The sequence below is a fragment of the Macrotis lagotis genome, chromosome X, assembly GCF_037893015.1.
Source record: "Macrotis lagotis isolate mMagLag1 chromosome X, bilby.v1.9.chrom.fasta, whole genome shotgun sequence".
Lineage (NCBI taxonomy): Eukaryota > Metazoa > Chordata > Mammalia > Peramelemorphia > Peramelidae > Macrotis > Macrotis lagotis.
This window is the reverse complement of record NC_133666.1, coordinates 385,311,069-385,325,653: the sequence shown is the minus strand read 5'-3', so window position 1 is coordinate 385,325,653 and position 14,585 is coordinate 385,311,069. Positions and strand designations below refer to the sequence as shown.

Sequence of the window (14,585 nt, the reverse complement as noted above, 5' to 3'; positions counted from 1 at the left end):
ATCACCCTTTTCCAATTAAAAGGTACAGTGAAATCAGGAGATTGTTAGAGTTAGAAGTCCTTCACAAGATTAATAGTATCCCAGGGATCATTTAGCTTTTACTTAATATTTTTCAAAGGCATTTTGGGGGAGAAGGAAGGGTAGAAATAAACATTGGGAATTTGTTCTCTTACTGTCCATTTTATTAGGGAGAATCTCAAAATTATGTAAGGACTTTGTTCTTTGGTACCACATTAGGACTTGCTTTACCACTCATTTTCCATTCTCCAACATCACTTCTTAAGCCTCATATCTTCATGTGTAAAATAATGGATTCAGCCTGGCAGGCCTCTGAGGAAACTTCTAGCACTGATCTTCAATTCTGTGGTTATGATTCTATGATCTGTATTTTACTGACATTACCAGAGAGAGCACAGTCAGCATCAGGTCCTTAATACTTCAAAGTTGTACTGGGCAGGCCAGTCAGGAAAAGACATTTCTGCACAGTCAACAGAGTTTGAAATAAATACCATTCTGAATCTGATGTGAGTAGGGTGCTTCTGTGTATTATGATCAACTAGTGACATTGAGCCTTCATATGAACATATTTAAACTGATATACTACAAACTAAAAAGCAGGAGAATGAAAATATAAATTAACCGACATTTCAAATATAAGCACACAAAAATAATAAATGATTAAAGAGTTTTATTCCTAACACCTCCAGCTCCATGAGTTGCACTAGGTGACTATCCACTCTGCTAAACTTTAGTCTTAGATGAGGGGAAAGATAATAATAATAATATTATATAATTGTATAATAATAATAATAATAATAATAATAATATAGCTTGGATTTATGTAGCACTTAAAGACTTGCAAAGTTCCATATGTGTTATGTGAGTGTGTGTAATCTCACTTAATCCCTACCATAATCCTGTGTGATAGTTGCTATTATTATACCCATTTTAAAGATGAGGAAACTGAGGTTGAATGAAATTAAATGACTTTCTCAAGTTCTTACAACTAGTAAATGTCTCAGGCAGATGTAATATTTAGAATTTCTTAACTCCAGGACCAAGACTGGAAAGTTCATTTTCATAAAAGAATTCAAGCTTTACTCTAGTCATAAGGTATTATTTATTGCTAGGAAGATAGTTTTTAGGAGTTAAGGGAGCTGGACCTGTGAAACTTCAATTCTATCACTTTTATTTTTAAGATATTTTAGGATCAAGGTTCAACAACAAAAAGGCCAAAAATAATGAATCTAGGTGTACAGAAATTTCACACCAAAATATAGAGTCATCTCAACATTCAGCATGGTTCTGAAATAAGACAGCTGTTGACTTTTAAACGGTAAGCTTCAAAAACAAGGGCTGGCCTTCTCACTCTGAATACAGTGTTTGAGTTAATGCTATAGATGTATGTGCTTATGAGATAAATAACAACTTTCAGGTTTAAGAAGGTGACAGAAGATGGGTTCTTATCTTTCTGGAACACATCTTGATAGGCCTGGCACCTGAAATATATGCCCCATAAATAGAAAAGATCTGATACCTCTTTAAAGGATTTCATTGGTTTTAAGATATTCTACCTCCTCATCCTTTCTCTTCATAGGCCCTGAATGAGAGAAGCAAACCTAAGATTCTATGAGATTTCTATCTTCCTCATCACTTTACAGTGAGCGCTCTGAAAAAAAGTCCTATTACAACACAGGACAAGTAAGCCATGGTACTAGGAAAATTATAACATCTGCAGTCAACTAATTTCCAATGAAATGGTTCTTTGAACACAGTATTTGGAGTCAAAAAACAAAAGAAAATCCAGAATCCTGATGAGTACAGATAAACATGACCTTGAAGGTGCAAACATGGATATAGATATAAGGAACCCACCTTATCAATCTGCTTTGCGCAATCACCTCTAGAACCCAGCCGCACCAGGGAGAGAGCAATGAAGAGACTTACAGGAGAAAAGAAGACATTGCCATTCCCTTGATAGGTATTCATCTCTTTGAAAAGATCGAAGCAAAATTCTGCATTTGCTGCAGCAAGGTTGACCATTGTGAAACTGAACACAGCCTAAAAGGGAAAAATGAAATTGTTTTAAATTTACATATATATTAATTAGCCCCAATGACATTTTCTGTGCCTGAATTTCCTCATAAGTAAAATGAGTTGAGTAAAAACTATTATTTCACAGTTGTCTCAAAAAAAGAAGTGAAATTTTATATATGTGTATATGTATATACACATATATATGAAACTCTGAAAACCTATATAAAAATCAATTATTATTAGTCCTAATAAAATAAGAAAACAATGAAACATGAATGAGGGATACGCTGAACAGCTTAACTCCTAGTTATAATAACTGCTACTAAAGAAACAGAGGCCAGCAGATCTCTTGAGCTCCAGAGTTCTGAGCTGCAGTAGACCATGTTGATTAGATGTCCACAGTAAGTTCAACATTCAAATGATGAGCCCCCAAGATTTAGGAACCATTAGACTTCAAAGGGAGAGGAAACTAGCCCAGGTCAGAGTTCCTCTTTCATTCAGTAGTAGGATTGGGCTTATTAGTAACCTCTTCATGTCCAATCTAGCTAGGTAGGATGACCCCAATCTTAAAAAAAAAAAAAGGTAAGGAGTAACAGATTAACAACCTGAGGGCTAAATGAGAATCCATTAAAAAACAAAGGAAAATCTTTAAATAGGTAGATCCTCTAAGTGGGATTAGCATAACAGAATTTGAAGAGGTTATGATCTACACTGGTAGACAAAATACTTATAAGTCTTCAACATCGTCATCATCACCATCACTAATATTTATATAAAATTCTAAGGTTTGCAAAATGCATTACTAATATGATCTCCTTCAAGTCTTACAACAACCCTGAGAATTAGGCACTATTATTATTCCCTTTTTATATAGGAGGAAACTGATACATTATTGACCTGTTGATGAACAGTCAGAACATATCTAGTATAAGTTTTATAGATGAACAATGAACTGGACACAGAATAGAAGAAAGTGTGATGACCTGATCACATCTGGGAAACTGTTTTGAATGATCCCAAGTTTTTTCAAGGGAACTAAATCTCTTGTTAATGTCCCCCTTTTCTCTACTCACAAAGTACTGTGCTGATCACCTTAGCTAGACAATCTCAATAGACTTGTTTTCTTTCTTCTAGTCTCTCACCCACTCCAACCTAGCCTTCATTCAGTTGCCAAAGTGATTTTTTCCTAAAGTACAGCTCCAGTCATTTTATGATCACTCCAACTTAAGACATTAGTATATTTTTAAATTTTATTTTTAAATAAGGTTAAGTGACTTGCTCAAAGTCACACAGCTAGGCAATTATTAAGTGTCTGAGTTTGAATTTGAACTCAGGTCCTCCTGACACCAGAGCCAGTGCTCTATCCACTGTGCTATCTAGCTGCCCCCCAATTAATACATTAGAGTGGCTCCTTATGACCTCCAGGATCAAATATAAAATTCTGTTTGAGTTTTAAAGCCCATCACAATCTTGTCCCTTCCTACCATTCCAGTTTTCTTACATTTTATTCTCCTCTATGTGAGTTAAGATCCAGAGACAGTTGCCTCCTTGCTGTTCCCTACACATGACTCTCCATCTCCTAATTCCAGGACTATTCACTAACTGTCCTCCATCAAGACTGTTCTCTTCTTCAAACTCCTCTTCCTGGTTTGCCCGCCTTCCTTCAAGACTCAACTCATATCCTACTTTTTCCCCTAGGACCTTTCCTCTGAAATTAGCTTCCATTTATGATGTATAGAAGAATATATATATATATATATATATATATATATATATATATATATATATATATGTGTGTAGATGTATATATAGAGAGATAAATATTATAGATACATATGTAGACATGCTTGCATATTGTGTATATATGCAAGCTATTTATGCACAGAATGTATTCATACATATATGCTCAGATATATGTAACTGCATATATATCCACATGTATAAATATATTTTATATATCCATATAGCGAAACATATACAATTTATATGTACAATTTTTGCATTAAATTGTGACTTCCATAAGATCAGGGACAATGTTCCCTGTTTTTATCTCTCTATGTATTCTCAGCATTTACCTTGAACACATTAGGTGATGATTTGCCTTGCACAGATTCACCTAACTGTGAAGTCCCATCCTTTTAAAATAAATATTCTTGTAGCAATGTTATATAGTTGAGGGTCTTATAGCACATTCTCTGGTGATTCAAGTCTGTGGTTGACCCCAAGAGTAATGGTGAGATTTATGCAATAACAAGCAGTCTGTAGCAAATTTCTAATGACAAGCTTACAAATATGGAGTCATGGTTATCATTTCTTGATATGATGCCCCTCTCACTCTTTAACTATTGGCCCTCTGCAGAGTGCTGGTTCTTTGACTTCCTGATGAGGACCAAGAGTATGCAAGTGAAAATAATGACTCACAGCAGCCAAGGAAGATGTGATTCATACAAAGGCAAATATATAGAGAGAAAAGAGCTCATTGGAGCATTCGAGATATTAAGAATTTTTCTCTTCATCTGACCAGTCAGAGGAAAGAGTAATAGCTTGGGAGTCAGTAGAGCAGTGCTCAAATCCTGACACTGACACTACTATTTGTGTGACTTATAGCAAATCATTTAATCACCTTGGGCTTCAGTTTCCTCATATGACCATTTAGGTAGTTGATGATATGATTTCTGAGGTCCTGTCCAACTCTAAGACTGTGTTTTTATAATTAGATCAGTTTTTTCTGGCTATAACCCTTATACTGGAAAGACATTTCAGTCATCCTGGTGGAAGTAGAGCTGAGAGAGCAAAGATTATCCACTCTCTAATAGTCCTAGAGAACCTGGCATACCTTCTAATACTTTAGTTCAACATATAGAAAGCTCAAACTCCAAGATGAATATGGGCCCTATTGATTCTTGTGGTTGAAGAGAAGAATAGTGATTATCATAGATGGACAGTCCATGGCTAACTACAAAATATGAAAAGACCTGCAAGAGACATTTCAGGATTTTGGATGGATAGTTGGTGGAGAGTTGTTGAGAGACCATGGTGCATAAGAAAACATAGATGGTCACAATCTAGACAAATGGGAAATCTCAGATCCATTGAAATGTTCATGAGTTCAACATCTAGGTTATATATAGTCTGTTTTCTTTTAGACTCTGTAAATGAAATTCTTCTGGATCTTCTATAGCCAAATCCCTATCTCTTTCTCCAATAAAGAATATAAGCATTTCTTAAGTGCCTACTATGTACTAGGCAGCTAATTGGGCAGCTAGGTAGTGCATTGGAGAGAGGACCAGTACTGGAGTCAGAAGGACCTGAGTTCAAATTTGACCTCAGACACTTGACAGTAACTGTGTGACCTTAGGAAAGTCACTTAACTCTGATTGCCTTGCATCCAGAGCCATCTCCAGTCAACCTGATTCAGATCTGACCAATGAATCCAAATGACTCCAGAAGAGAAAGTGAAATTGTTGACTCAGCACAATACCACTTCACTCAAAGCTAATTCACATGTTTGCCATGGCCTAATCTCCCTGATACCATAGTCTTCTTCGAGAATGAAGGACTTACATCAACATTATCATCATGTGCTAGGCATCATGTCAAGTACTTTACAAAGATCTTATTCTTTTCTCACAACAATCCTAGGAAATGGGTGCTATTATTATAATATAATTATTATAATAAATAGTTGAGAAAAACAAGGCAGACACATGTTAAGTAACTTTCCCAGGGTCACAACTTAAAATGCCTAGTAAAATCCAAGGTCAAATTTGAACTCAGGTCTTCCTGACTCTGACTCTTGACTTCCTAACCCTCTATCCACTGCACCATTTGCATCTTTCCTCATCTAATGCTTTTCAAATTACTTCCCTGACTCACCCCATTGTCACAGCAATTCCATTCTTACATACTGAACTTATTGGCTGGCTACTCCAAGTATAAGTGGTGAAATATATTAAAATTTTATTTTAATTTTATTGAATAGAGTTTATTAAAATTTATATTGCCTTTTTAGAAATATACACTTAAATAGTTTCACTCCATTTATAAAATAACCTTTTGTTACTTGATTTTCCTGCAATTTTTCTTACCTGTCCTCTACCCATCACTATTTTTAGAATCTGAGGTATAAAATAAGGCATATAAATTAATTAAATGACATACTCTAAAATGTTCTGATCAACATAAGATCATGCAATTATTACTAATAGTGCTTGCAATTTCTGAACAATAGAAAGACCTCAATGCTATGATGAAATCTTTCAGGGCAATTGTGAAGAGTTTCTTTATAAGTACACCCCATTCCATCCATAGTTTGGACTCTGGGTCAGTAATCCTTGTAATTCCAGTTTGGGCTGCCTTAAATTCAAGGCTAAGTTGTTTATTTTCAAAAATTTGTACCTCTCAAAGGTAGTATGAACTAAATAATATCAAAATAAAATTTAAGCAAAATGATAAGAAATATTTTGCGATTCTTAATCTCATATCTGAAATATTTTTAAAGACTCAATAGGAATAGGTATTAGTCCTACAAATGAGGATCCAGATGCATCATTTTTTCCTTCTTCAGGTCTGTAGTACTAGAGGGCATAATTAAGGAATGATATAGATTTTATAAAGTTCTGTTTGTTGAAAGAAACAGATCAAAGGGCGTTGGATGGGGTGGGAAGTAGCCTCTCTCTCTTTGGGAAGAGTTATAGACCATCCAGAGGATATGAGAAAAGGCATCTCCTCAGAAAAAAAAAAAATAGCTTCTCACAAAAAAAAAATTACTGAAGGCAAAAATAATTGAATTGACACCCCTGTATTTCTGCCATATCTGAATTTACATAAATCTGTTATAGAGGCAGCATATGGAAGGGGTTAGAGAAGTGAGTTTTAAGTCAGAAAGTCAAATCAAGTCAGGTTATCTAGTATTTATTAAGTGCCTCCTATGTACTATGTGCAATATTACACAAAAAAGGACAAAAACATGGTCCCTGGGCTCAGGAAACTCATAGCACAATGAAAACAATTATATAAACAATTATGTGTAATTATATGTAAATGTAATATAAACAAGCAAACAATTATCTATATTTTATCTATAAATTGGAAATCATCACAGAGGGAAGGCAATAACATTGAAGAATATCAAAAATGTTCTTTTTTTCCTTTTAAACAAAAAGTGGGACTTTAGATGAGATTGAAGGGAAGCTAGAAAGGAGATGCAGGGGGAGAACATTCTAAACATGGGGATATAGGTTTTATATATATACATATACATATATATATATATATATATATAAAGAGAGAGAGAGAGAGAGAGAGAGAGAGAGAGAGAGAGAGAGAGAGAGAGAGAGAGAGAGAGAGAGAGAGAGTCAGGAGATAGAGAACAAAAAGTCCTAGGTTCAAGTGTCTCTTCTGATAGATACTGTCTGTATGACTCAGCAAGTCCCCTAACTTCTCAGTACTCCAGTTAACTAAATAAAACTAATTTGGCAAGAATTGCCTGCTTAGATTGGTAGAGATGGGGGTGGGGGGTCCTCTCATCAAGAATTTTCTGTAACAATAAAATTGCAGGTTTAATCATTATCACTGTCACATTGTAAATATTTTGAGACTGAAAGCTATATTCGCTATAGTTTTCTAATGATTATAAGAAAATCTTATAGCATCTATGCAGTATCTGACAGATGTGGAAATTTTGTTTTCTTTCCCTAAGAGACATGGGTTACTTCCTTCCAGAAAAGCCTAATTTGAGCCAGGAGTCAGAGGAGACAATAGTGAAGGAAGAAGTAGAATAGCAGAAGACAAAAGTAATTCTTCAATCCAAATCTAACGAAGACTAAACAGTATCTGAAGCCACACTTTGCAATGGCTACTTGGAGGAAATTTCTGCTGTTTGAAAAGGTTGATTAGAGGAACACTTTTACTGTTAGAAATTATTAAATATGTAAAAAATAATAATGATCTTTTGCTTCATGAAGAGCTTACTTGGGGAAAATAAAATCTGGACTGTTTTCTCCTTTTCTGCCACCTACATCCTGAAGTGAAAGGCGGAACCCACTCAGAACTTGGTCTACCTCAGTATGTCATGTTACCTATGATTTGAGGGGATGAAACCCCTCAGAGTCCAGGAAAAAGAAGTGAGTGTAAAAGGAAAGGAAAGGAAATGGGAAGGGAAGTGAAGAGAGAGAGTAAAGTTTGGGTACAGAGGGGGTGGATAATTCATCCCTATCAAAGACATTCAAGGGGTAGGGTCAATACCAAGCCCACACTAAAAATTAAGACTAATTCTTTTTTTGTTTGTTTTGTTTTTGCTAGGCTGTGAGATTAAGTGGCTTGCCCAAGGCCACACACCTAGGTAATTATTAAGTGTCTGAGGCCAGATTTGAACTCAGGTACTCCTGACTCCAGGGTGGTGCTCTATCCACTGTACCACCTAGCTGCCCAAGACTAATTCTTAGGAAAAAAAATTTCTCATATCAAGCCCACAATGCTACTTTGTAATTTCCATTTCTCCTAGATCTACCTTCTTGGGGGAAGTCAAACAAAATAAGTCTAATTTCCCTTTCGCTAGAGAATACTCACATCCTTGAAGTCAGTTATTATGTCTCACTTGAATCTTTTCTTTTCCATGCTAAACATGTTTTCTTAACTAATCCTTTTAGGCCATGAATGTAAGACTCTTAGCAATGCCTAATTTTGGACATTCACCAATTTATCTATGCCCTTTCTAAACTGTAGTGTCTAGTTCTGAAAAAGATATTGTCTAGATGTGCTCTAGTCAGGGCAGAATACAGTGGAAACTTCTTATTCCTGGAAACTTTGCCCCTCAGAATAAAATCCAAGACTGCATTGGTCTTGTGGATTGTTGTTCAAAAGTATTCATGAGTATCATTCTTAAGATATGGCAGAGAAAATTTAATTCTACACCAATATTCATTTAGCACCTACTATATGCACAACACTGTTATGAAGATTACTATAAAGTATAAATGGACCATAAAACATAAACGTAACTCTAATGCATGAGTGAAGAATTCAGAAAATGATTTAAGAGATTTGAAGAGGAAAAGATTTTTAGACTTTTCTGGGAAAAGAATTTGGGGTGAATTTTGAGAAATATTAAGACACTCAAGAGAAAGAAAATAGCATAAGGAATACTTGAAAGATGAAAATCAACCCATTTAATTTATAAATCCTATGAAAGGAAGCAATTTTTTACTTAAGTCTGATAAAAATTAGAAAAATGCTAAATTGTGAATGACCTTGAAGGTCAAGGAAAAGAGTTTCAACTTTGCTTGGCAAATACCAATAAATATTTTTGAATGAAGGAGTATATAACCAGATCTATGATGAAAAAGATTAACCTGTCAATGTTATATGATTATTAACTCTAGTCAATTATTGTTAGTAGTCAGAAAACTGTGGGTCTTAACTCATTCCTTATCCATGATATAAGGGATTTGGACTATTAAGAACCATTTCAATTCTAAATTAATGATAACTCCTATAGGAGTGGGAAGATTATTCAGTGGGAAAACCTTTTAGGAGACAATATACAAGAAGATGGGAATTCAAGGTTGGTTGCAATAGATAATAGAAAAATGATGAATGTGAAAGGCATTGTAGGAATAGAATTGGGCACAATATTCCATACTTGGTCTGAATTATGAAAAGACACAACATATAAAAGTAATATTACCTCTTGGTTCTGAAATGATGGGATTCACATTTCTAAGGTCCATACATTACTTTTCCTTCAAGAAGGAATAATTCTCAAATAAGAATCTAGGTCATACACACACACACACACACACACACACACACACACATAGACAGAAAGACACTTCTTATTTTATGTTTCCAGAGCAATGAATATATCAACTTCAGTAAAATTCTTCAACATATGAGTCCTCATTATTAGCAGTATCATATCAAATCTAAATTCTTGAAGTTAATATTCAAGATGATTTTCCATTGTTTTATTCATAGAAGCACTAGATTAAAACTAATAAAGTATTCATGATCCTGGGATCTAGGTCTCATTCTTCATTCTTAAAAATTAATTTGACCCTCTCCTTTCAGTGAAAAAAAATCAGTATTCTTTACACCTTCTGAATCTAATTTCTCAGGCTATTATTCATCCTTGAGGCATTCCAGGAAATCTTCCTCATCATGACGAAATGAACTGCATAAGATGCAAAACCATAACTGATTACAAATTACAAACAAATATATATGTATATATATTTAGGTACAATTAAAGGGGACAGGGAAGGTAATGGTGGAACCACATTGTTCCACCAGATTAAGAAACACATTGCTCCACCAGATTAAGAATTCAATATTAGATGAGCAAGTATTATTCAATAGCTATAGGTATATATAGTACCAAATAATACTATATACTCAAATACTTCCACCACAGTTACCACTGATAATAGTATTTATATATAATCTTAAAATTTACAAAGCACTTTGCAAAAATCTCATTTCTATACTCAAAACTATGAGGGGTAAGTGCTATTATGATTATTATCATTTTTTATAGATGAGAAAATTGAGGAAAGAAGTGATTTATTCAGGGATACAAAGCTTTTAAATATCTGAGACTATATTTGAACTTAGAGATAGTGCTGTATCCATTCTACCATCTGTTATTTCCTACACAATTCCTATATAATCATGTCCATTTAGACTTTATAAATATTACTAGAATGACATATAGTTTTAAATCATTTTTCTTATCTCCCTAGAGTAGATTCATTAAACGTAAAATGAATTAAAACTGCATATTTTTTCTCCTAACAAGTCAATATACATTGAGGCCCAATATTTCATTCATATGAATACTGCCTCAACCAAGGAGACAGTCAGTGAAATAGGGGATGTGAATTTAGAGGACCCTTACTAGTTCAGCCATTTATTACCTATGTAACTTTGAGAAGTAACTAATATCTATTTCTACTGTTTCTTCATCAGCAAGGTGATAGAGGAAGGGAGGAATGGAAGACTGAATGTCTTCTCTCTCCAACTTGGTAGACAATGTGGTGTATAAAAGAAAAAAATCACAAGTTGATCAATTTTCTGGTGTTAAGGTTTTCCAAATTTAGCCACACTACTCAATAGACATGAAGTTGATTATCATTTTGTCCTTGTCTATTGCTAGTCCAGGTGTCCCAGAAGTAAACTGTGGGCAGCATGTAGCCCACGACATTTCCAAGTGAGACCTGAACCAAACTAAAAATGTCATTGGAAAACATTTAACAAAATAAAGCAAAATGTTGATAATTTTATATTTTAGAACTAAGTTAATATGTAGAAATAGGGATTTTTATGTAGTTTGTTGTCTCCCATTTCTATTTGATTTTGGCTCCACTCACCAGAACAATGCCTGGCTTTCCAGTTTAGTAGTCAGTGCCAAGAATGAGCTTCATTGGCATAGCCTTTGAGAACCCAAGGCAAGATCCACATTACAATGAAACTTTGGAGTAAAATTTTGTGGCAGTTATTAAGCACCTTGGAGAAAGGGGCGACTGTGTCTAAGACTGAAACACAAATGTTTCATGCTCCTTCCTGATAGGTAACATAGGGGTAAAAAAAAGTTTTGGCCTCAAAATTCTGATTTTTTTTACCTCCTCACTGCAATGACTATAAATTCTTGAAGAGTTTGAATAGGGATAGGAATGGAATGGGCAGGTAGGTAATGAATAGCCTAGGGAACTGGGCCTGATGTAAGGAAGATTCATTTTCCTAAATAAAATATGGTCTTTGATACTGTGTGATACTTAACAAGTCATTAAATCCTGTTTTCCACAGTCCCTCATCTATAAAATGAACTGGAGAAGAAAATGGCAAAGCCATTCCACTAACTTTGCAAATGGAAAGTCCTAAATTGGGTCATGAAGACTTGGACACAACTGAACAAAAACAATAGGAAGGGGAAATATTATTACAGTCAATAGAGACAAGGATGCCATAGTTATCTCAGAATATGACTATCTCAAGAAAGCAAAAAAAGTGAAATATTGCTTTTATACCTTAATTTTCTATTTCCTTTATAATATTATAATGTCATGCTACATATATAAATTCTTTATTTGAATAATAATGAGTAATAACAACAATAGTTTGAATTTTTTAAGATTTAGAAAGCACTTTTATTCCTTCATCAAGTTATTGAAATATTCACATTTCTCTGATCCTACAGAAGATGGAGAGTTAAAAAATAGACATGAAATCAAAAATCAATTGGATCTGACCATCTCAGATTTAGAGAGGCCAAGGTCTATAAACAACATTCAGGGTTTGGGGTTAACAACTGTAGTATTTACTATAGACAGAGATAATTTCTACCTCTTTCTATATATATTTTGCTCTCCTTGAAAAAAATAGCAGTCTCTTGATAAAAGATATGAACAAAAAGTTCTCAAAAGAATTGTAAAGAGAGAGCTACAAATTGGTACAAACATTCTAGAAAGTAATTTGGAATTAAGTTTTTTTTTAATTGAATAAAAAGTTTATGCCTTTTAACCAGTCATCCCAACTTTAGGCATTTTTGCTGAAGAGAAAGAAGAGAAGAGAGGAAAAATAGGAAGGTAAGAAGGAACAAACACACAAAGAAAGAAGCACACACAAAGATTAAAAGAAACAATGAAAGATAAAAAGAAAAGAAAGAAAATAGAAATAAGGGAAAGAAGGGAGGAGGAAAGGAAGGGAGAAAGAAAGATGAAGAAAGAAAGAGAAAAGGTTCTTCTGCATTAAAATACCAATAGGAAAAAAACCAAAACAAAACAAAACCCTAGCAACAAATTAGATGCCTATTGATTAAGGAAGGGCTTGACAAATTAAGATACTGAAATAATGCTACACTGGAAGAAATTATGTATATTAAGAATTCAAAGCATAGAAAGAATTCGGTGAAGTGATACATAGTGACAAAAGCATAACAGAAACCAATATGCACATAGCAGTGTTAATGGAAAGAGGGCAACACAATTGAGTGCTGTGAAGATATTATGAGAAGGTTTAACTCTAGAGAAGGGAAAAGGTACTTCCCTTCTTTGCAGAAGAAAGACACACACCACATATACTGTCAGAATCAGTTGATGCATTAATTATTTGTGATAAACTGCTTTCTCTGCTCTCTTTTATTTTTTATCATAAAAGATGGCTATCTGGGAAGAAGGAAGGAATATTCAGAAATGAAGATGATGCGAAGATAAAAAATATCAATTAGAAATTAATTTTAATCTCCTAATTATGCCAATCTAAAAAGTAACTTTCCTTAAAACCAGAACAGTTCATGTCCATATGACAAACCATAAGATATTAGGTAAATGTAAATGAAAAAGAATATTAAATTAAAATCTTTTCCCTGCATTCAATGGCACCACTTTAATAGAAAATGAGACTTAAAAATTGCTGAAAATCTTAATCAAATCTAATTATAATTTTTTTATTTATTGTAATTTCTCTTAATTCATAAAAAATGTCATCTTATTTAAAGAGGTTAAAGATCAAAAGATCACTAAGCATATGTTGAAATGCTCATTTTTTAAAAAAATCTTAAACCTGTAAATAGTAAAATAGCCATTCTATCATAAGTAACTGTTTTGGTGGTTTTTATTTTTCCATTCCTTCTTCAAAGTTGGTTTAAGAACAGAAAAATATCTAGTTTCATTTTTAATTTATCACTAAGATGGAATTTTAATAAAATTTGGGGTTAATTTCATTATGATAAAATTCAAATATAATCACAAAATTATGCTGCCTCAAAGAATGCTATACACAGAAACCAATAGTTGCAAAAGCTAATGTCATACATTTTTCTACCAAATACTGCTTATAAATCAAAGCATCCAAATATATTACTTAATATTTGAACAGTCAATTGAACTTTAATGCCCTCCATCACAGACTTCTTCCCATATCCATCTCTTATACATGCAACTCTCTTGCTAACTCCAGATGTAACTCCTCAAAGAGAAGTTCCTCAGTAAGAAGGGGCTGAGAACTGGGTCCCACAAATTTAATATTCTAAGAAAAGAGCTGAGATCATTATATATATAGACAAGAAATCATGAGGACTTTTTAACCACTCTCCAAGTAACTATTTTCTGTAAGGGAGAGGGGAGCAGCAAAATTCTAGGCGTCCGGTTATAGACTCCAAAAATATTTACCTTATTGTCTTCATAGAGGAAGTTAGCAGCTGGCTGGGTGAGTCTGAAAGTGTTCTTTGCATTACCCTCAAATATAAAGCCTCTGACTCAGACACTCACTTTTCCAGTTTCTGATTATAGTATGAAATAGAGTAATGTAATTAAAATGAAATTATCTCTATGTTCTTTGTATAGTATATTGCAAGCTATTTGTTAGAGTATAAGTGAGATCTACAATCCCAGTCTAGTTATCTTTTATGGTAAAAAAAATAAAAAACTTTTTAGAGATAGAATAACAATCTTTCTGTTTTCTTCTCTACTCCATTAATGTTAACTTCCGGATGTTGATGCCCCTTCCAACACCCTGGATTCCCGATTCCTCAACCTCCTCAAATCCCATGA

General features: G+C 33.9%; 1 protein-coding gene across 1 annotated transcript in view; it reads right to left on the bottom strand.

Annotated features, from left to right (window-relative positions):
- Positions 1–14,305, bottom strand: part of SERPINB7 (serpin family B member 7) — a 34,888-nt gene extending 20,583 nt beyond the window's left edge. The window contains exons 1-2 of the mRNA XM_074201235.1: positions 14,205–14,305; positions 1,876–2,061 (exon numbers count right to left, since the gene is read on the bottom strand). Of these exons, the coding sequence (XP_074057336.1) occupies positions 1,876–2,043 (168 nt within the window). The 5' untranslated portion in view covers positions 2,044–2,061; positions 14,205–14,305. The remainder of the gene's footprint in view (positions 1–1,875; positions 2,062–14,204) is intronic.
- Between the last annotated feature and the right edge of the window lie 280 nt (positions 14,306–14,585).